This window comes from Syngnathus acus, chromosome 17 (assembly GCF_901709675.1).
Source record: "Syngnathus acus chromosome 17, fSynAcu1.2, whole genome shotgun sequence".
Classification (NCBI taxonomy): Eukaryota; Metazoa; Chordata; class Actinopteri; order Syngnathiformes; family Syngnathidae; genus Syngnathus; species Syngnathus acus.
In genome coordinates this window covers 1,576,000-1,598,420 of record NC_051102.1, presented here as the reverse complement: position 1 = coordinate 1,598,420, position 22,421 = coordinate 1,576,000, and the positions used below count along the sequence as shown (strand labels likewise).

General features: G+C 42.2%; 3 protein-coding genes across 6 annotated transcripts; 1 reads left to right on the top strand and 2 right to left on the bottom strand.

Annotated features, from left to right (window-relative positions):
* Nucleotides 1-358: 358 nt before the first annotated feature.
* LOC119137629 (kelch-like protein 40a) lies at nt 359-3,856 on the bottom strand. The gene is made up of 6 exons (XM_037277109.1): nt 2,652-3,856; nt 2,414-2,574; nt 1,877-1,984; nt 1,610-1,795; nt 1,262-1,411; nt 359-648 (listed from the first exon to the last, which is right to left on the bottom strand). Exons 1-6 carry the CDS (start codon nt 3,750-3,752, stop codon nt 537-539), a joined length of 1,818 nt encoding a protein of 605 aa, XP_037133004.1. The 5' UTR covers nt 3,753-3,856; the 3' UTR covers nt 359-536.
* Nucleotides 3,857-4,909: 1,053 nt separating this feature from the next.
* hhatla (hedgehog acyltransferase like, a) lies at nt 4,910-12,456 on the bottom strand. Of its 3 annotated transcripts, XM_037277110.1 has the most exons (13): nt 12,262-12,456; nt 11,517-11,622; nt 11,028-11,095; nt 10,838-10,951; nt 8,684-8,704; nt 8,297-8,491; nt 8,022-8,231; nt 7,691-7,862; nt 7,295-7,439; nt 7,186-7,221; nt 6,916-7,117; nt 6,564-6,705; nt 5,861-6,003 (listed from the first exon to the last, which is right to left on the bottom strand). In XM_037277110.1, the coding sequence occupies exons 2-13, from the start codon at nt 11,620-11,622 to the stop codon at nt 5,861-5,863; spliced, it is 1,554 nt and encodes a 517-aa protein (XP_037133005.1). In that variant the 5' UTR covers nt 12,262-12,456. The 3 variants fall into 3 exon arrangements, with proteins under 3 accessions (XP_037133006.1, XP_037133005.1, XP_037133008.1); XM_037277111.1 differs by lacking the exon at nt 12,262-12,456 and having other exon boundaries at nt 4,910-6,003; XM_037277113.1 differs by lacking the exons at nt 8,684-8,704; nt 12,262-12,456.
* A 1,003-nt stretch (nt 12,457-13,459) lies between these two features.
* On the top strand, nt 13,460-22,125 carry LOC119137631 (CTD small phosphatase-like protein). Of its 2 annotated transcripts, XM_037277114.1 has the most exons (8): nt 13,460-14,086; nt 15,739-15,899; nt 16,056-16,088; nt 16,810-16,911; nt 17,650-17,706; nt 17,965-18,057; nt 18,381-18,566; nt 19,721-22,125. In XM_037277114.1, the coding sequence occupies exons 1-8, from the start codon at nt 14,011-14,013 to the stop codon at nt 19,844-19,846; spliced, it is 834 nt and encodes a 277-aa protein (XP_037133009.1). In that variant the 5' UTR covers nt 13,460-14,010; the 3' UTR covers nt 19,847-22,125. The 2 variants fall into 2 exon arrangements, with proteins under 2 accessions (XP_037133009.1, XP_037133010.1); XM_037277115.1 differs by lacking the exon at nt 16,056-16,088.
* Nucleotides 22,126-22,421: the final 296 nt, after the last annotated feature.

Below are 22,421 nucleotides of genomic sequence, written 5' to 3'. Positions count from 1 at the left end.
AGGTGCTCGGCTTGTGTGATAAGATCCACGATGATTTGATTCCTCTAAAGAACATTTTCAATGCCACATCCTGCTCGGTTTACATAAACTCACAGAAAGTACCTCAGGCTAAAAGTCACACACACGCACACACGCGTGCATTGTACACAAAGTATCCTTGTAAATACGGGTGTCAGTTTATAGCATGTTTTATGATGATGACTTTTATGCTCAGGTGTCAACTGTAAATCAATGTTTACATTCAAGACTAGATATTGTTCACTCCTGGTGTTCTCAGCAATGAGTGTGGTGCCCTGTAAATACTGTGTATTGTACAGCATATGAGACAAAATATTTGTGGAAGATGAATAAAACTAAAAGCGTTTACACTTTGGATTTATTTTTCAAACTTATGGGATCCATTTATTTATTTGTTGTTTTAAATGTAGATCATAAGAACAAACAGGTGCGTGAATCAACTTTTATACAATATATGATTTGATATTTAAATTTCCATCTAAGCCTTCTCTGTACGTCATCTGTAATACAATGCATGATTATAATTTGTTGAGGCGCAGAGTGTTGAGCCGGACCGGAACGATGGTGGCTCCCTCTGCATAGATAATCTCACGTAGAATCCCACTCCAATGCTTCTTGGTGTCCTCGTATCTGTGGGAAAGATTCAGATTTGAATCGTGTACCCGTCGCATTCTTTTCATCGTAAAACAGACAAATCATTCAAATGACTGTAAGGTCATACCTGGCAAATAAAATGATTTATTTGGCCTTTATTAAGTTAGAATAGGAGCAAAGAGGTCTTATGTGTTGTTTATCATCATTTTCAGGATAACGCCTGCAGCAAAGGGGATAAACTAGGGCTCCCCGACTCATATCTCTAATGAAATTATAAATGTGACCTTATGTCAAGGATGTCAAACAAATTTTTGTTGCAGGCTGCATCGTACTCAGTTTCCTTCGGGGGGCCATTATGACTGTCAAAGACTTTTATTGTATACAGTATAGGCTACACAACAAACTGATGAATAATTAGCTTTAAAATCAGACAGTAGTAAAAACTGTTATATACTGTTATAATATTTAAAACAATGAATGGAAAAAAATTGTTAGCAATAACTCTTTTTTTTTTTTAAAAGTGAACTCAAATTTTAATTTAGAACACATGAAGTCGATGCACAATTTGTCTTCGCGGGCCACATAAAATGACATGGTGTGCCGTATCTTGAATTTGACACCTATGCCTTATGTGGTGAGTCCTTCTTACCTCCAGACGTCAGTCATTTCTGTTGGCACAGGCTCCTCACTGCTTTCACTGGGCATCATGGCAAAGCCGCCCACGGCGTACAAGGCGCCCGCCATGGACATCAGTTTGAGGGAGCTGCGCTCCTGAGGGAACTCGGTCAAATCTGACCACCTAAACAACAGAGAGACAAAGAGAATTCAATACGAAGCAGTTGCTTTGTTACTGTGACCCACTCAGCAGTAATGGTCTGTTTTATGATATGATCACTTGCTACTATTCCTGTTTTATGAGTCATTTCACAAATGCGGACAGATGCTTCAGCTCATCGTTATGATACAGCGAGTGCTCCTTTCAAATGTGTTGTCTTACTCGTTGCTGGCTATGTCGTAGACCTCCACCGAGCTGGTGAGACCCGTGTCCGTAACGCCCGTCACGACAAAAATCTGGTCGTTGTGGACTTCAACGCCAAACAGGGAGCGAGCTGTCTTCAGGGGGGCCAGGTCCTTCCACTCAAACTTTGTGGGGTTGTAGACGCAGACTCTCCTCATGCACTTCCTACATCAAAACATGACAGACGACAACTCAGCAGGACAAACAAAAAATTAAATGTTGCAATTCCAGATTGTAGCGATTTACCTGCTTTCTGATTTGCCACCAATAACATAGACGAGGCCTTTGTGTGATACGGTCCCGTGGCCGTACACAACGTACGGAAGAGGGTCTGACTCACCCCATTTGAATGACCTGAAAAAAAGAAAAAAAAACATTCTTTAGAATTAAACCAGAGGTGTACACAAATGCTGTGAGCTATTGTATCCATGGTTGGTTATTCATTGTTGGAGGGACACAAATTCTAGGGGAAATGTGCTCTTGATTAAGAGAGAAAAAAAAGAGATGAAAAGAACAGATAGTGTAAGCCTTTCTTTGTCCCACATCGCGGAAACTAGATTATTTTCTTTTTTTTTTAGGGCAGTGATGCAGAATACAGGAAGAATAGGATCAAGACTACCGTATAGATATTAAAAAATACTGCTTATCCATGTTTGGATCATGGATAAGCTGACTTTGGGCGAGAGCTGGGATTCAGCCTGGACTTCTCAATCTCAGGGCCAAAAGGAGTCCCAACGAGGCACCAGGAGCTGATCATGAAGCAAGTTTTCTGTCCGTACTTACTGTCTGTCGTAAATCATGACCGAGTCCAGAACGTGCTCCCCTTCTTTCAGTTCCTTGCCTCCAACAACAAAGATGGAATTCTCCACTTGTGCCATTCCAAACAAGCAGCGTGGGTTGGGTTGTGAGGGCATCCCTAACCATTCGGAGCTGACTGGGTCAAACTAGGAATGACATTCATTCATGTGGCGTTAGTGGCAAAAGAAAATTGTAAGTGGAAATTCAAGACGTCTCTGCTTACCTGTAAGAAGTAAGAGCTGAAGGGTTCATCTTGGTTCTCCTCATTGTAGAGAAGCCCGCCCACAACAAACACCTGGTTCTCTTTGGTTACCAGACTGCAGTGGTTCTTTGGAATTTCTCCAGAGTCCGACACCACAAAGCATTCATTTGCAACTGGTTCATAGGCCACTGTGCCCGTTTCACTGATCATGAGTAGCAAGTCCATCTCAAACATCCCAAAACGCGGGTTGTTGTTGAGGATTCCCGGCAGGTAGCCCTCCTGGTCCTTCTCGCTTTCTTCTCCCTCCGTTCCTTCCAACTTGGGCTTTGGGAGACGACCTCTGTGAGCATCCTTCACCAGCTCTAGCTCTTTCTCGATCTCCTGGTTCAATCGGATGTATTGATGGCGTTGCACTTTTTTTTTAAAGTAGTCCAAAGGCATCAACCTAAAGCGGATGCAGTGCAACAATTCGGGCAGTTCTTCCAGCCTTTGTTTCTCATCGTGTTCGACCCAGCCCATCAGGGATTCGAACACCTGTTCTTCCCGCTGGACATTAAGCGCATCCGAGCTGATGATGAGAGCCAGCTCGGTGGCGGCCAGCTGCAGGAAATCCTGGTCCCTGATGACAACCTGGTAGCGTTCACAGATGAACTCCTGAGCAGTCAAGGCGAGCCTCGGACAGTCCAGCAGCAGCCCCAACCTGAAGATAGCCAAGCAGTTGCCGAGTACCAGCTTCTCTTGAAGGTAGGACACGCAAACCGAGAAGATGGACGGGATCTGGTACATGTTAGCCACCATGAAGATGTCCTGGACGTTCTGCTCTGTCAAATTAATGTCAGAGGTGTAGAGGTAGCGCAAAATCATCCCCATGGTGCCGGGCTCCACATCTTTGAGGATTATGTCACGCGTCTTGCTCTCTTCCAGGTCAGACAGGAACATCGCCTTGAAGAAGGGGCTACTGGCTGCTAAAACCAAGCGATGGCAGGGGAACTTCTTGTCCTTGACTTTGAGGACACAGTCCACAAATTTGTCATTCTCCAACAGGTCACACAGTCCGTCTTGAAGAAGGGTCTGCTGGTACATCCGAGGCTGCTCTGTCGGGTCTATAGTCAGAGCAGCCATTTTGTTCTGCTACCTTCTCTTGCTTGGAGTAGAACGGAGGCTCTCCTCATTCCTTATCAGTGCTCAGATCCCAGATCCTTCTGCTACGCCTTCCTTCCCTGGTTGGCTGCAGCTGTCGGTGGTCGTCACTCATCGCGGGTATTTATAGACAGGACACCCTCAGAGCTGAGGAATCCATTTTGTTGGATCAAAAAGGGGCTGGGGATTGGAGCCACCCGTGTGGACCCCCACAGACAGCTGAACTATGGGGACAGCACTTTAAATATGGCAGAAGAGCTCATCAGGAAATGACTTTGATGGTTGGTCACAGGACCCAAAGAGAAAAACAAAAGGATCTTGGAAGACCATTTTGAAGGAATTACTAAGGAGGTGCCCTTAAGCAAGGCACAAAAGCTCTAAAGAAGTCTAAAGTCGTTACGGGGACGAACACTTAACATATATGTGATTGCTAGCTGGGTTCGCAACAGAACAGTTCAAAGAAAAATTGAAAACCTTGGATTGATTTAACAATGTTGTCCACATCTGTGAACACCCAGTTACAATTATGAACGACTGAAATACATCCGAAGATACCAGGTGATGGATTTATATCTTCGGATGCAAATACAACGAATTAGTTCATAGCTCAATGAAGTTAATCAACATCAAAAAATAGATTGAGGTGTGCATGGATGTGGACGACAAGGCGGTTTGCTCTAATGTAATGTTTCTGTGCGATGTTGACAGTATGATTGCTTGCTTGATTTCCTCGCTCTGTGAAAGATTTCTCCTAAGGGAAGCCAATAAAGAGAAACTCGAGATGGCCCATTACCCTGACATGGCTCCCTTGTTTGTGAAATTGTGTGATGAAATCATGCAAGCAGTGTGAGTACATCACAGCAGCACGTTAAACGAGTTTTCCCTTCAGCAACATGGTGATTCGAAATAGTAGTTTCAACATTGTAAACACCAGTTGGCATGCTAGCTGATCATTTTAGAAGAGATTTTGTAATAATCAACCAGATTTATAAATAAAAGTGAAGGACAAAATATTTTTTGGAGAGGGGGCCAGAGACAAAAAACAAAATACAAATTCTCGGCAAGTAAATCGAAAAGGAGGTAGAGGTCAACCAGGTTTGGAGTTATCAGAAGAGAAGAATAAATTTAATAAGCATCGCTTTGCCTGCCCTTTAAAGGTTTCGTTTAATGACATTGTGTGAGTGTAACAATGGTAATGAAATTTGTCTAAACTAGGCCATCTTGTGGTGATTGAGGCCAACGCCTGACTCAGTCACATAACAACATCAACCACTCAGATCCAATTCAAACATGTTGGTTGTCCCACTGAACCTGCATCTCAGTGTAGTTTGAAGAGATGATTCTGGATGGAACAAAACTTTATTTTTCTTTTGATCAGAAGTCCTATCGCCAAAAGGCAATATAAACGTGACGGTAACACGCTTTGGCCCTTCTTTGCCGTGAGCAAAAAGAGGAAGGCGGTTTGCAGGAAAAACGACTCGTGCAATTAGCTCCCATTCTCATGACAGTGCATGGCTCTTTTTATCCCCCAATGGGGACAGTACACAATACACATTCAACAAGATCCAACACATTCTTGGTCGATGTCACTAAGCATTAAGGCCTGAATCATGCTTTTGAGTCTCTGGAATAGATATAAGCTGATAAATACAATTAGCTAGCTGCATGCAATGTGGAGGACTCCCTCCACAGCACCTGTGATTATTATTTTGGCTTCATTCATGGAAGCCCTTTAAAACATTGTGTTGATTAAAGTGTAAGACATTCTCAGATGAAGTAAAAACCATGTGATCATCAGAATCAAACTTGTGCTTGAATTTGAGGAAAACATATTAAAAACAACAAAAAACTGTCAGTGATGGTTCCGTCCAATCCTGCGTGCTCGTAATTGTAACATCATTAGCGGACTTACACTTTGCAGTGTTTGGATACAAAAAAGAAATGTACCATCAAAAGGTCTTTGTGCCAAACACTGTGATGATTAACACCAGAAAGTGCACTTAAGGAAACATCAATTGCAAAACACAAGCTGGCTGTTAAGTCTGGTTCTGATCTGAAGCTTGCAGATAATGTTAGGAGGGTGTGTTTATTTATTCTGCCTTTTCTTTGTTGGCATCTAGTGGCTTGACTGGCTGTGCATCCTCCGCCAGGGCTTGCTGTCTTTCATGTTCTTTGACCAGCTGTACACCACAGTAGGTCACCAATAGCACAGATAGAGTAGACAGGGGAAAGCCTGAGTCGAAAAGAAAAAGACGTAATCAGCTTCCGAAAGGGCAGTAGTGGGGATCAAGGTCCAAAACTATACTTCTATTATTTAAGAAACCACATGAACGAATACGTTCTTTTGTTTTTCTAACTCCCTTGCCCTCTTGGCCCAGCACAAAACTTGTGTCGTAACTCAAAACATAACACACATGAGGATATACTGCAGACTAGTGGACAAATGGCACTATTGCATGCTACATGCTATCACTAAAACTATTAAAGCTCACCTAGTCACTGTAACTGCACTGTTGTTTTTAGTTTTTTTTTTTTTTAATCTCATGGTCTTATTTCTTCTGATTAATTCTGTTGTTTACAAATGTACAGTGTCTCGGAGGTCTCAAATGCCAATTCTAAACGAATGTATTATTATTATTATTATTATATGAATGTAACTATTTTGTGCGCATCTTTCACCCTTTGTGCCAAGGTGCAGTTATTGTATGTAAATGACAGGAACAATTTATTTCAACAGTTCGCCCGCCACCTCAACAAATACGGCATGACCGGGTTTTAGCAGGATTTCCCTACCTTTAAAAATCAGTCTTCTTCCAACCAGTTTGGCAAAGCCCAAACTGTTCAAGGAAAGAACGTTGTAGAGGATGATAGCCCAGAAATTGGCAGCATTGAACAGACCGCGGATCCTGCGTGACATGGCTTCACCCATTAAACCCTAAAATGCAGAAGACATGAGCAAGTAGAGTAAGTGGCGTGGACGTCACACTTCATGTAAAGGTGGAGGATGACATAACTAGAAGATGAATATCTTTGTAAAGGAAGAATTGCTGCAATGATCCCATTCAATTGTTCAGTTTTACCAAATGGTGTGGCCTGTAAGCAAGCGAGTGTGGCTTTAAAGAGTTTGCTGGTTTCTCTTTCTCACCTCTATGGTAGAAAATGGCGGAATAGAGAAGAACTTGGCTACCCAAAGCTCAAAGTTGAGGCCGAAGCAGTTAAAAAAGGACCAGATATAAACCACTTCGCAAGGGCCCAGCCAGAGGGTAGTAATGGCAAAGGTGCTCACGGTGGCCAGGAACTCCTTCAATATTTGTTCGTGATCTCCACCAATGTAGTCATAAACATACCTGAGAAATAAAAAGTTACTCAATGAGAATATTCATGACCTGCAAAGAGCTCCGATGACAACACATACTTGCAAAGCCAGTCATTGATGCCTCTGTCAAAGTGCCTAAAAAACAACAACACACACATTTGTGTTTGATGCATTTAACATAAAACACACAGGTGTGTTTAATACTCACGTCTCGGCAAAGACGTATAGCATTGTGATACACTTTGGAGGCTGAGGGGGGTCTAAGTGGTCCAATGTTGCCACTGTGTTAATAACTCCAAACATCACAGCTGCTTTTAACCAGTCGTACAGCAGGTTGAAGTAAGCCAGACCAGCTGCAAAGGTAATCGCAGTCAATATTGTTCTTCATAGTGAAATAAAGCTATAAATGAAAATGGTGGACTCCAGTAGTAGAATATAGATCAACAGTAGAAGTGGAAGAATTGATCATTCTTAATTAATAATTAAAATTGATCTTCATCCTAATAATAGATCAATTAATAATCAAATCTTGGTCAAAGGAGTACCGTCCTTGCACGATGACTGAAAAAAATGTTTTTTCAAAAGAAACCATGCATTCACACACCTAGACACCAGTCAGAAAGTTGCGTTACCAACATGATGTCAGTGGGGATTGTCAAGATGTAGAGATAGTGGAAGAAAGCATCAACCGTCAGGATCAGTGCCAGGTGTAACACGGCCTTGGTGGTAATGTTCCACATCTCCCTCTCTTTGCGGCTCAGCTTGGTGTTGTTGGCCTGTGTGATCAAACAAAGAACAATCACTCCAAATGTTCTGCCCAAAATGTGGCCACTTACACTTATAGTAAATAATATGTGGGGAAAAAATCATATTGCTCGAACAGATGAAAGCAGGGTCAATATTGTAAATACTTCAAAATGGACACATTCACTCGCCTGGGCGTGATACTTGTCAAAGGTCATAACAGGTCCGAAGAAGAAGAAGGGGAGGTAGAAGTTGTATTTCAGCAAATCACCAAAAGTGTAGTTGCCATCTTTCTTCTCACAATTCTCCAAAGCAAAGCTCATACAACGCATGATGGTGAAGCCGCAACCTCCGTAAAAAAGGATGTCTTGCAGGTCGAAAGAGCCCGTCACCAAGGTTTCCTGAAAAATTCAATCTGTTGCTCATCTGAAACTAGTGCGGCAAGTAACAATTCTGACTTCCTCACCTGCCAAGAGTTATAAGGCTCCAGCTTGATTGAGGCCAGTGTGGCCAGGCCAGCGACAAAGCACATCCACTTGGTCTTTACCATAGCCACGCTGTACAGTACCATGCAGTGAGACAGAACCAAAGCCATGAAGGTCCAGCCCATGGTGACCAGGACGGCCAAAGCGCCGTACACGCAGAAGATCAACGATCTGTGCTGTGGAGAAAGAGGAGCCGCTATTATCGCCATGCCACCTCTTGCTTTTTGTATTTTCACAACTTAGATTAGTGAGACGAAGACTGTTAGTGCCAGAAGAAAATGTTATCCAGCACATAGGACAAAAAATGTGAAATGACACAACAGCACAAGTGTTATGATGGCAAACATTCACAAGTTTATTAAGGTTACCTTACATCCATCTATACCAATCTTCATTGCCAGCATGAAACAAGACAGAAAATATGTTTAAAACACATTGGAATGTTTGGAATATATGCCGGATTACACACAAATGAAACTCAACTCGTGACATTTGCCCACTCACATGCCAGTCAATATCTATTTGAAAATGCATACATGTAGCGTATTTCTGAACTATAAGCCGCACAAGCGCTGAACTCTGCGCTTTATAGTTGAGTGCGGTTTATCCATGGATTTTTCATGATGTTTATGATATTGTAAGATTCGTGCATATTTTCTTATACTATAGTATGTGGCTGCGTCTTATATATGAAAAAAAAACAAGATTTATCTTTCTGCTGCGGCTTATACTCCAGAAATGACGTGAGTTCATTTGGAATCAAGTGAATGAAACAAATGTGGCCTCCTGACAGTAATCAATCATATTATCGGTATCAACATGGACAGTATAATATCTTCACGGTATTAATTATTACGCACAGCTGCAATAATACAATATTTACATTCTGTGTTCTCATTAAATTGAAATAAATCTGTTTGAAATTCATTACAATACGTCCACGTGTTGGGGCTTTTTACAGTATATATATACAGTATATATATATATATATACACACACACACATGCTGTCCAGATGACCATCATTGACACCCTTCATCAGGAGGGTAAGACACAAAAAGAAATTTCTCAAAGAGCAAGCTGTTCACAGAGTGCAGTTTCAAAGCACATCCACAAAAAGTCTGTTGGAAGGGGGAAATGTGGCAGGAAACGCTGCACAACCAAGAGAGATGACCGCAGCCTTAACAGCATTGTGAAGAAGAGTCGCTTCCAGAATTTGGGGGAGCTTCAAAGACAGTGGACTGAAGCTGGAGTCCAGGTATCAAAAGCCACTGTTCACAGACGTGTCTGGGAAATGGGCTACAATGGCTGTATTCCCATGGTCAAGCCACTTCTGAACTCAAGACAACGGAAGAAGTGTCTGACTTGGGCTATGGAAAAGAAGCACTGGACAGTTGCAGAGTGGTCCAAAGTCCTCTTTTCAGACGAAAGCAAGTTTTGTATTTCATTTGGAAGTCAAGGCGCCAGAATATGGAGAAAGGCTGGAGAGGAGCAGAATCCAAGTTGCTTGAAATCCAGTGCGAAGTTCCCACACTCAGCGATGGTTTGGGGAGCCATGTCAGCTGCTGGTTTTGATCCACTGTGTTTCATCAAGTCCAGAGTAAATGCAGATTTTAAAGCACTACATGCTTCCGTCTGCTGAAAAGCTCTATGGAGATGATCATTTCATTTTCCAGCATGATCTGGCACCTGCCCATAGTGCCAAAACCACCAGTAAATGGTGTACTGACCATGACATTACTGTCCTCGCTTGGCCTGCCAATTCCCCTGACCTGAACCCCATAGAGAATTTGTGGGGTATTGTGAAGAAGAAGCTGAAAGACACCAGACCCAACAATGCAAATGAGCTAAAGGCCGCTATTGAAGCATCCTGGGCATCCATAACACCTCAGCAATGCCACGCTGCATTGGTTGCAGTAATCCGTGCAAAAGGATTCCCAACCAAGTACTGAGTGCATTAATGGACATTTTCACATGTTTGATTTTGTTTTGCTGTTATAAATTTTTTTTTCTACTTGGTCTGAGGAAATATTCTAATATTTTGAGAGAGGATATTTGAGTTTTCTTAAGCTGTATGCCATAATCACCAATATTAAAATAATAAAAGGCTTGCAATATTTCAGTTGATTTGTAATGAATCCAGAATGTATGACATTTTTGTTTTTTTAATTGCATTACAGAAAATAAAGAGCTTCATCACAATATTCAAATTTTCTGACAGTCCTGTGTATATATATATAGTATATATATATATATATATATATGTATGTATATGTATATATACGTATATGTATATATATGTATATATATATGTATATATATATATATATTTATATATTATTACATTATATTATATAATAATCTACTATATATATAGTACTATATATAATATAAATAATTTATTTATAAATTATTCAATGCATGAAAATCGAGTTTACAAATGTACCTGCTTGCATGCAGCGCTCATTGTCTCTCGCTACGACATACAAACACACACACATGCACACACATGCATGCATGCACCTTTGGCGCCAGCAAGGTGAAGATTTTGGCAAAAATCACATGGCCGCAGAGCGCAAAAAGAATGTGATTGCGGAATGTGGAGAACCACATCACCCATTCAAAGTCCGCGACATCCTGCCGAAGAAACACATTTGTTTGGGAAATAGAAACAAGAAATATCACACTAAAAAAACCAAAACTCCAAGCTTACCATTTTCCTGCCAAAGTAATACCATCCTGGTTTGACACTTTCTTTGAATGTCTTTCTGCTCACATTCTCTGAATAATGATAAGAATACAAATGACCCGAATGAATATATAGCAGTTTACATCTCGTGTGTCAATCAATACAGTCTGAGTATTGGTGGTAATTCTGATCTATTTTATTAAATTACAGCAACAACAAAAATTATTGGATGACCATGCAGCTTCCCTGTAGGTCCAACAGCTTTGCCTGATTAAATTAATGGCTGGGATATCAAGCAGGGAAATCCTCTTACTTCTGGGCACAAAGCCACCCCCACTTCACCAGGAAACAGAGTTAGTGCAGCTTTTGAACTCCTCAGAAAGACAAGCCATATATGAGCATTGCAAGACCAGGTTATCCTTTAATGATCCTCAAAGGATAGAATGTTGGGGGATAGACGGAGTTGTCAAAAATGGCCGACTTTGTGATGATGCAGTATGTGGAGCCACTCACCGCTTGAAGCCTCCACTATCCAACTGGCAGCCCAAGCCAAGGCCCCGGAGAGCACAGCAATGTAGAGATACAGCTCATATCTGGGGAGGCCAGCCTTGATCCCCATCTGCACACAACAGGTGCCAGTTAAAAAACTAGAACCTCACAACAGGATGAAAATGAAAATTGTGATGTTTATTACAACAATGACAACATTTCAGGCTACGTGGGCGACATGAATGACATTGGCAAACACATGATGTTTAATGGGTGCACTTGTTGTCAGATCCAGACTTTCCACAGGTTGCAGTCTTAAGCCTTTAGGAGTGACAGGACAGTGACTTAAATAGGATTGCACAGCTCTGGCCACTTGGAATCAGCATGCTCAGCGGCGCAACCTTAGCCCTCTCTCCTATTATAGCCTGAGCAGTTGGTGTACAGCTGCAGTGCTATGTGATCTGAGCCGGCTGGCCGGGGCTTCTCTTCACTCCACTTACTAATGACAGGAATGAGGGAGAGCGGCGCATCCCGTTTGAGGGATTGATTGATTGATGCATTATTCATGATACATTACTGTACTTTGCACTGAAGTTAAAGAGAGTTGGACAATAAAAGGAGCATGTTCTGCACAATGCCGAGTAACCACAGTTAAGCAGCAGGAGGAGTGCCGCCGCAAAGTGTCCAGCATACAAACTCGAGAGTGTTTCCCTGCTGTATGCAGAGTAAGGAGCACACCGGCTTTGTTACTGTACAAGACTTCACTTACCTTTTGTCCGCTTCACACAGCCAATAGAGAATGTTTCCTTGAAATTGAGAAAATAGAAAAGAAATGGGGGTGGAGGAGGGAGGCTAGATCATCCGTCTTGCGGGGGCTTGCTGCTTGCTGCCTGCATTTGCCAGCCTCGGCCAGTCAGGATGTTGCAGAACTCAGCGAATGGAGGTGGTAGACGAAGGAGGCGGTGGGGGGTGGGGTGGGGGGTTATATTTATCCACGACTACTGCACCGCAGAGAGGGGTGGTCCACTGTTGGCTTACCGGAGAGAGCAACCAAATACTCGGGGACATTCACAGTGGTTAAAATGAGAGGGGGAGCAGGTGCATCAGTCAGTAGCATCTATTCAAAGATGTCTGATTATCTTCCATTGTACATATTGATATGGGACAGGTGGATTGAAATACATAAACTGCGTAGCATAAAGTTATTTGAATGCTGTTACACCACTTTCCCCCCCTCATTTCACCAATATTATTTTACCTGTTTCTAAATAAAACACATTACACTTTATCCTTCAAAAAAGTTGTTGTGTATATTTTAGTATATATCTTTTTTGTGTAAGTACTGTACAGTATTTATTTATTTAATCATCTTCTGTGCACTTTATTAAGTATAAACATAGACATTTGTTAGAATAAAGAATACTTATGCATGTTTGTCATGTCGCAATTACATAGTAGAAATGTGTAAATAAGTAAGTGTGGGTCCGTTATTTTTGGCGAGATTGTGACGTGTTGTACTGTTTTTTTTTTTTACCATCCTGAAGCAGTACCACCATCACGACACTACGTGGCGCTTTCTGTCCAACAAATACAGTATACCCTAACTGGCGGTAATTAACACATCTGTATTATTTGCGCACTAGAAACGACATCTTGGAGACGATTTTAAGTTTTAATGTTTGAGTTTTAATGTTTCTTCAGCTTGCTTCATGCGTTGCAGCACGGTTGACTCCACCATTCAAATTTAAGCACAATTGTTGACAAGAGGCCTCAAAAACGTTTATGCAATTACAGGGGAACCGCAGCTCGAGTAAGCAACGTGGGTTTCAGCGACGTAGTTCGGCGAGTGAAGAAGTCGCTTATTACAGAATCCATGACAGGCAAAGAGCCCCCTCCCCTCCCACTCGAGTTCGCGCGGCCCCGCTTCAGATTCAACTCCAAATACATTCATCCTCCATGTTGCACGGGGGGGATGAAAGGCCGTGGCACGTCAGTCTATAAGTGTTAGCTCCCTAACTTGACGGCGTGTTCGTGTTTGTTTTGGAAAAGTGCAACCCTTCGACGGCTTTCGAAGTGTTTTGGACTTGGCTAGAGACAAGGAGGCTTGCAAATCGTTTTTTGGGGGGAGGGGGGGGGGGCGTTGTTGGGGGATGATCGTAGCCCCACGGCTTGTATTCGCTAACGGGGCCAGGCTAGTTGTTAACTTTAACTAGCGGTTGCTTCAACGTCGTTTTGTTTTACTTTTAAGCCACCGCGCGTTCGGGGTTATCCGTCAAAATAATGTTATTTTACACGGGGTTATAGATGACAGTCCTTGAGAGGCTTTTACTGCGCACCGAGCTAGCTGGCTGGCTACTCCCGCTGCCACAACGCTTCCCCTCGGACGCTGGTGTGTCTTTTGTGGGCTACCTGATCTCCCTCGGCTTAAACAGCTAGCTCACGTTAGCTAGCATACCGCTCGCCCGAGCAAGCGGGCTAATATTGCGGGAGTCTCAAAACGGAATAACCACCCGGCTCAATGGACCACATGTCCATAATAACCCAAGTTTCCAATCCGAAGGAGGAGGAAATAATATCCCTCAACCAGGAAAAAGGTAAGAAAAGCGGGTGAGGGAATGAACGTAACGGTAGCTACCTTCGCTAACTACTTCAAGTGTTGGCGCAGCCATTTGCGCCCAACTGTACGCGAACATCATATCTCTTGGAAACACAAGTTTCTTTTGTACACAAACTCTTTTGGCAACAGGTTTATCAGCGTGTTTCGTCTGCTGCATGTTTCAGAGCAGCTCTTACATATGTTCACTGCATATTCACCGCGATTGGTACTAGTTGAGACTCATTGATGATCAAATTCTCCCCACGTAACTCTCGTTAAAAGGTAGTTTGACACGGTGGAAGCCCATACCGCTCACAAAGAAGTGGTTGGATACCAAATAAATGTCACAACATCACTCTACTCCTTGAATCTTCTCTGCCCGCATCTCATACGTGAATTCTAGATTGAAGCATCATTAACGACAAGTGGGGTTTCAAGAATTGAGTTTATTGAATAAAATTAGACGATAGAATGTCAATTACTACTTATGACTTCAAAAACATTTGTAATACCACGAAGCATCCTAAATCAATAAAGACATGCAATAGTCACATTTTATTTGCATGTTTAAAAGTTTATGAATACATGACCCCTGACTTCAACCATCTATAATATTTGCAAATTTCTTTAGCTAAACTTCACAGAATTATTTCAGTCCTCCTGATTAATTTCCACTTGTTAACTTTTTAGATTGCTGAGGTTTCTGATAACAGTTTACTGTGCATTGAGTCACTGATTTGTCTTTGCTTATATACCGCAAATCACTTGACTGTGAGCTCATCCCAGCCGCGGTTCCAGAGGAATTTAGCAGGTAGACCTCCTTGAGTTGAGCAGACTGTGTCTGGACAACATCTAAACACTGACTGTTATATGACAAGTGACTACATTAGTTGCCCAACAGCAGTCTAAATATAGACCCCCTCCCCTGCCCTGTTGGCTAGTGCAGCACTACAAAATGACTTCAGGGCCAAGTTTAGCTACGTAAAGGGGCACCTTTTCTTCAAAACCTTTCATTTGGTTTCACATTTAAAGCAAATGGTGTCGATTGGAGTTGGGGATCGTTGGCGTGTTTGTGGCTCTTATTTTGTCCTTGTTGAAATTGGGGAAGGGTCAGCTATTTAAAGTTGTGACTCAACTTTCATAGTGGTTCACGAGGCTTCAAATGTGTCTGACATGGGTTGCCACTTACATCATGCCTTCACTCGTATGATCGCACGCACACGCACACACACACACACACACAGCTCCTACGCAGTAACAGGATCGTAGGAGGATTGTGAGAATAGTCGAGGCTTTATCGGCCTTTTTTGCTGTCTCTTGTTGCCAAAGCTTTTGGATGTGTTGCATGCAGGAAAAACAACACAGTTGTTATTGTTTTTTTTTTTCTTCTCCATTTGGTTAGTGGTTCATTACTTAACAGTTGTAATGTCTTTGAATTTGTTTCTGCGGTGAAACAGAAGTGCTGACAGACACCTTGAGTAAATGGCAGATGAGATGTTTTCTTCGAAATGTTTCCTCATTGGCCATTCATTTTGACGGCATCATGAAAGCTGATCATTATTTTGTCAGCTGATCATCATTAAACTGTCAGTCAGAGGTTTTGGCTTTATCTTGCCTTAACAGGCTCTCCTCTTTTGTCTTTTCTGATAGCATCCCAGTCCAACAGCAGCCTAAAGAAACAGAGGAGCCGGAGCATCTTCAGCACATTCTTCTGCTGCTTCCGCAACTACAATGTGGAAGCGCCAGCAACCAATAGCAATGCAGCGACCTTGCTGCCACCTCCACCTGAGGAGAACGGATCGCCCCCGAAGGTCGGCTGCTTTGCCCATTACTCCTTGTACATATTAACGCTTCTATTTCTGTCGACAAAGTATTTTTTCCCCCATTTGTTTCTATTTCTGTCTTTTCTACATCTTTTTTTGTCCCTTTCCCTCATTTTATACACGTGTCCATCTCCTGTGTTTTAGTGTGACCAGGTCGAGGTCCTCCCTGTCCCTAGTGTATGTATTGCTTTTTCTTTTTTTTGTCCCCCTTTGCATGTAGCCTTGTGTGGGCCGGCGCTGGCATGTTGGGCCTGTGTGGGCTCCAGTTCTTCCCGTGGTTCATTTTCAGCCAATTAAAGTTGCAACTGCGGTTAGGCACCTGTAGGTTTAAGTGGTTAACCTTTTAACTAACTTTTTAAGGCAAAACTTGCTATCATCAATCCAAGTGTTTTAAGGAAAATAATGTATGCTTTGCTATTGAGGTTTGTCAAGTAAGATCTGTCAAGTCAGCTATTTGGGTGTGATGGTACTCTCATCAACGGTTTGAAACTCAAAGCCTCCTGACAGTCTCTTGTTCAAGCGTACTGGATCGCTTTTAGAGTAGCACCGGTTTCTGTTCATAATTCTCCCTGGCATCAGCTAACATCTGCATGGCCTCACTCTGTGATCATGTTTGTAAAGTTTCATTTGATCTAAACATGGATCGACCTCCTCAAAGAAGCTGTCTGAAAGAACGTCATTCAATAACATACTGTGTACTTGCATTGTGTCAGACCAATTTCAGACATGTTAAATTGGTGAAAAGAATTCTAGTGGCATTTCTGCTCAGGTTTGCGCAGTACATAATTGATGTAAGTTGCATTTCTTGTGCCTGTTTTGCATCTGCTTGTCTCTTTTTGGGGCAACTCCCCCAATCTCTGTTAGTAAATGGACAGTGTCTGTCTTGTCTCCCACGCAGCCACCAGCCAAATACCTCCTACCAGAGGTGAAAATATCAGACTACGGTAAAAAGTGTGTTGTCATCGACTTGGATGAAACTCTGGTCCACAGCTCATTTAAGGTAACACCCACCAGACACAACATTGGGAGTGTTCCCCAATACAAAAGTCATTATTTTGACTCATCGCTCTAACTAATTCAAGTAGTAGACACAACTTTAGTTTTGGATGGTTCTACACCACTGCAAACAACAACTATGTATGATCTTCCGTGTTGGAAAAATAACAAAGAACATTGAATTGAAAACATTGAATAAATCCTATATGTGTCTTGAAAGAGAGGTTTGTATTCCACGGAATGTCATGCAAGTCAGTTTTAACTGGAAAAAACAAAACAAAACAAAAAAACGCATGATGACTTAATTTCTTTGCTAATGCCAGTAACTCCCCAATTTGTTGATCCATTCAGTCAGTGTCTAAAGAAAGCAGGCTGTTTGTGCATTAGTCACAACAAAGGAAATATTACAGGGCTGCCTGTCAGTCTTTAATTAGAAAAAAGGAGGATGCAAAGATGGAAGGAAACAACCAACCACGGTTCAAGCATCTTACGTGCGATAGACGTTTTTCTTAAGCTCCTGAATATCCCACTCTTTTGCTTTCTGTTTCTTCTTTTTCCTTTTTTTCAGCCTAATTAGGTCTGTCACAGCATAGTTTCTGCCTGAGAAATTGGAAAATGAACCAATTTTGTTTGTCTTAAAAGAGACTGCTAATGTTCACATCATTTCAAAGACATGGGACCTGTGCTGGTCATCACTGGCGCTTTACGTTGCTAACATGCTGCTGTTCTGTTTTGCTCGCAGCCAATCAGCAATGCAGATTTTATTGTTCCCGTGGAGATCGATGGCACAGTTCATCAGGTAATACATGATTTTGGTTTGAGACGAGAGTTGCGTGCGCCCATGAGAAGATCCAGAAGAAGTGGTTGTTATCTGATTCAAGTAATCCAGGATAGGCTGTGTTTATCCTGGTTGGCCTATTCATGATTACTTGCACTAGGTGACAGCCCCACATTCAGAAAGGAGCGACTGGAAGTGACAGTGGCTTCAGTTTCCTCGCCTTGTTGATAAAGTAGTGGCCTCCACCTTATGTCATGCTCCTGCTTCACCTTCACGCAGGTGTATGTGCTGAAACGACCTCACGTGGACGAATTTCTGCAAAAGATGGGAGAGCTCTTTGAGTGTGTGCTCTTCACAGCCAGTCTGGCAAAGGTGCGTTAAGCCCGAGTCGCATTGTGGCATCAGCGTTTTCTTGTGCCCTCTCAACCTTTTACAATTCTGCTTTTCTGTCTGTTTGCCACTTCCAAGTGGGTAAGTGTTATGCATTGGGGGGAAGAAAACAAATGTGAAACTTTAGATGTGTTGCGAAATATGACAGCTGTCGTGAACCCTCTCTCGTCAAAACAGACAAAGTCTCTACTTTGTGTCCTCTAGCTAATATGTGTGTAGTGCTTCAAGCATACTGCCTCGTCAAACTCCGGGACATGGTTCATATTTGTTCTCCCAGCTTACTAACAGCATGTTTGTTTTGATAGTACGCAGACCCCGTGGCAGACCTGCTGGACCAGTGGGGCGTGTTCAGAGCGCGACTCTTCAGAGAGTCCTGCGTGTTCCACAGAGGCAACTACGTTAAGGACCTCAGCCGGCTCGGACGAGAGCTCGGCAACGTCATCATAGTTGACAACTCGCCTGCCTCGTACATTTTTCACCCAGAAAATGCTGTAAGTTGCTTTCCCGGTCGTCACCTAATACAGAATTTGAAATCGTATGTCAATCGTGCTTTTTATTCTCACTATGACTTCATGTTCCAAGCCTAAAAATGGATCTGCAAATAGTAATTTGTGGTTGTGACCGTGGTGAGCCTGTCAGCGTGACATGCTGCTTTTGCAGCCGACACCAAACAGTTGTCGGCATTAAAAAAAACAAAAACGTGACTTCAGTAGATAAAACAAAACGACACTGCTTCTTTGAACATCCTGGGCTGTGTTCACACCTGTAATTTGGTTTTCTGGTCCAAGCCAAAGACTTTTATATCACACATTTTTTTAGCTAAGATGTACCAGAATATTAGTAGGATGTGCCAGGTTACCATAGAAGACACAGTTGACCGTGTTTCCAAGTGTAGCGCTCTTGACTGAACTTGTACTGATTTTATTTGCAATTAGTCCCAGATGGTTTAATTTGATTTGTTTGTAATCTGATGCTACCGTATTTGGTGGTACTTGCGTAGCATTTAGATCAGGGGTCACCAACCTTTCTTAAACCGAGAGCTACTTCCTGGGTACTGATTAAGGCAAAGGGCTACCAGTTTGACACACACTTCTGAAATAGCCAATTTGCTCAATTTGGCTTTCACTATGTTATTATTGTCATTTCCAGTTCACATGCTAGTGTGATTTTAACAAGAATAGCAAAAATACAGTCAAACCTTGGTTTTCGACCACAATCCGTTCCAGAAGGCGGTTCGAGAAGCGAATCAGTCGAATTCCGAATCTATTTTTCCCATTACAAATAATGTAAAAACATTTAATTCGTTTCAAGACAAGTCGGCATCCGGGCCGCGCGGTTGGGTTTTCTCGGGTCCTCCCAGCTCATCTCGTGGGGTTCGACCTCCGAATTTTGTTCGACAACCAAAGCAAAAAAATCTCACATTTTTTGTTCGAATTCCGATTTGTTCGAGAACCGGGACGTTCTAAAACCGAGGTTTGACTGTAAAATAAATAGATGCAGCTCACTGACAAGTGCCGCTATTCGAGCTAATTTTAGAACAGTCCTGCGGGAGACTCATGCGGTGCCCGTGGGCACCGTGTTGGTGACCCCTGATTTAGATGTTACTTGCTATTCAAAAGATCCACCTCTTTTATTTTCACCGTAGGTCCCAGTCCAGTCATGGTTTGACGACATGAATGACACAGAGCTGCTGGACCTGCTGCCTGTCTTTGAGGGACTGAGCAAAGAAGAGGAGGTTTACGGGGCCCTCCAGGATCTGAGAGGCAGGTAGCATCTGGACTCGCCATCCCCCTCGTCCGACCCGACTCACCACTGAGGCTTTCCCCCAACGATGCTCTCGTCCCCTGGTGAGTGCCCTCCCAAATGAGAAAAAATACACTTAATTAACCACGGACACTGTGTGTAACAAAAACAAGTCAAAAAATCAATCAGAAGAAGATCTGAAGTTGACACCATTGGTGGCAAAATACTCAAAGGAATGAACTCTGGTCTTTATTTTCAAACCAACAAAGTTTTCCTATTTGGTTAAGTGCTTCAAGCCAAACAAAACAAAGAAAAGAAAAGAAAAGAAAAAAAAATCAACTTTTTGTTTGACAATTCTTATGTGGAACCGCACAAAGGTAGTAAAAGATTTTGTCCTTGTGCTGTCGCTATGCAGGCAGTTTTTGGTGGCGGAAAGGACTGTGACTTTTCTTACGGAATGAAGTGCCTTGTGTGCGAGTGTTGTTTCTACGGGGAACCCTTTTCTATATGGCATATTCCCCGAGTGCTCCTGTTTTTTCACACGATATACTTTCGGGTGGACACACAAGTGTCACATCTCCCCTGCATTTTTTTCAATCATCAATTTTTCCTTTCTGAATTCCTGTGCCATGTTGTAGACGTGTCTTTCTGCTTTCATTGTATCACATAGAGCAAGTTGATTTGGTTTAGGCAAAGTTTGCAACTGTAAACCAGACTATCTCAGCTGCAAGTTTTTTTTTTGTGGTTTTAATCTTGAAACTAAAATGTGCCAATATATTATTTTGGTTGGTCCCTTTTGGTTGCCAAATTATGGACTACTTTTAATGGATTTATGTTGAACAGGCTGATAGTTAGTATTGCATTATTGGTTTTATTAATTTAATAGCTGTTAAATGAATGCTCATGCTTTTAAAATTCTACCATTTGTTATTGTTTTGTTTGTCAGTGTCAGCATTTAAGCCAACCTTTGCATTCTGCACATTGCTGCAGCTGAATCCACATTTGTTTTGTATGTATTTTTATTGTGTTTTTCAACCTCCCTTCCAAAACTGTACAGTTGGGGTCAAGTGCCATCTTCTATCTATTCCCATGAGGTTAGCATCTTCTAGCGTCGAGTCAGGCCTGGACTGATCACCCCCTTTTCTTCCTGGTCAAGTTGGAGTCGAGATGTGCATGTTTGTACATGCGTGTGGCGTTTACTTTCACAGACTCTTTTGAACTGCTCTTCACCTCAGTGCCTGTTTGAGAGAAGCCACGCACACCGATTGCCGCAACATTTGCTACCACGGCAATAACCTTTTTCTTTGGAAAGGTGTCTTCAGGGGTTTGAATCCCAATTGTTGAGCTCGTGTGCCGAGAACTAACACACTTAACACCCCCCCGCCCCGTACAAATATGGTTGGGCTGGCCCATGCGAGTCTCAGTACAGTTCCGTTATTGTGAACAAATTCATACCGTACTGATTTTTTATTTTTATTTTAAGGTTCCCAAAATATTACAGGAATAAGTGGTTTGGATAATGCACGAATGAATGATTATTTGTGCTGTTGGGACAGTAGCCAAACAAAGGTTGTCACTCTTCATTGCCATAGTAATCATCCCTCGAAAACCTTCAAATGGCTGCTCAGTCCCGGATTTGCTATAACGCTACTGGGTCACCTCATGCAATTGCTGCCTTCTGCCTGTGGAAGGGTAATGCCATTTTTACCAATTTGACTCATGGATCGAAAAACTATATTGATTTGAAACGTCTACATTCATTTTCAAGGTGAAAGGCTGCTGCTCCTCCAGACATCTTCTCCTTTGTTTGTGATGCGAGTGAGCGTTTTGTTCACGACGGTTTGTGTGCAATGTTCTTTTTCTAAGACGTATCAACCCGCAGATGAATTATTTGCTCTGAAAAATGTTTGTATCATTGTGATATTTTTCTACCTTTTGTCAGTATTGCATTGAAAAAGTCATTCATAATCCCATCCTCACTCACATCAAGCGTATTTGATCCTACTCGACTTCTCTGTCAGGTTTTTCTTTTCTATTCACAAGATGTGTGTGTGTGTGTGTGTGTGTGTGTGTGTGTTAACTGCTTTTCTTTTGGGTGTCACCTCACTTCAAAAATTCATCAGTTGGTTTATGAATTTGACACCAACGTTCTAAAACACTTGACTGTGCTTATGTTTGGTTGGTGTAGGTCGAGAGGGGTGGTGGAATTCTCAGTTTTAATGCTTTTCCACTTCTTCGGTATGTCTGTGTACTGTCACCCTGAGCGTCATTTCTATCCACAATAAAAGGCTACATTGGAACAAATTTCTCATGCCTGAATGTTGCGTGTCAAGAAATGGCTGCAGTCTTGTCATACCACCTTATTTACGTCCCAGAAAAGCATCTGAATTTAAAACCAAGTAGTAGGTCATGCCACAGTGTTGATAAGTCGGATGTAGTAATTATTTCTTCAGGGAGGTTACTATATTGATGTCCAAAGGCAATTTTGACTTAGATTACATAAATTTGATGGATTGACATAGATTTGATGGATATCCATCTGATGCAAATGTTTCCAACAGCGTGACATGCTGCGAGAAATAAATACTTCAGTAGACAGGTAT

Bases quoted from the DNA above. Each gene is read 5' to 3' on its own strand.
- hhatla (XM_037277110.1), bottom strand. From the start codon at position 11,622: ATGGGGATCAAGGCTGGCCTCCCCAGATATGAGCTGTATCTCTACATT. The intron at 6,706-6,915 runs GTGAGAAAGAGA...TCTGCATTTTAG, and splicing joins CGCCATTTTCTACCATAGAG to GGTTTAATGGGTGAAGCCAT. The intron at 6,004-6,563 runs GTAGGGAAATCC...TTTTCGACTCAG, and splicing joins AAGAAGACTGATTTTTAAAG to GCTTTCCCCTGTCTACTCTA.
- LOC119137631 (XM_037277114.1), top strand. From the start codon at position 14,011: ATGGACCACATGTCCATAATAACCCAAGTTTCCAATCCGAAGGAGGAG. The intron at 16,089-16,809 runs GTATGTATTGCT...TCTCCCACGCAG, and splicing joins AGGTCCTCCCTGTCCCTAGT to CCACCAGCCAAATACCTCCT. The intron at 18,567-19,720 runs GTAAGTTGCTTT...TTTTCACCGTAG, and splicing joins TTTTTCACCCAGAAAATGCT to GTCCCAGTCCAGTCATGGTT.
- LOC119137629 (XM_037277109.1), bottom strand. From the start codon at position 3,752: ATGGCTGCTCTGACTATAGACCCGACAGAGCAGCCTCGGATGTACCAG. The intron at 2,575-2,651 runs GTAAGCAGAGAC...TGTCATTCCTAG, and splicing joins TCAGCTCTTACTTCTTACAG to TTTGACCCAGTCAGCTCCGA. The intron at 1,412-1,609 runs GTAAGACAACAC...TCTGTTGTTTAG, and splicing joins TACGACATAGCCAGCAACGA to GTGGTCAGATTTGACCGAGT.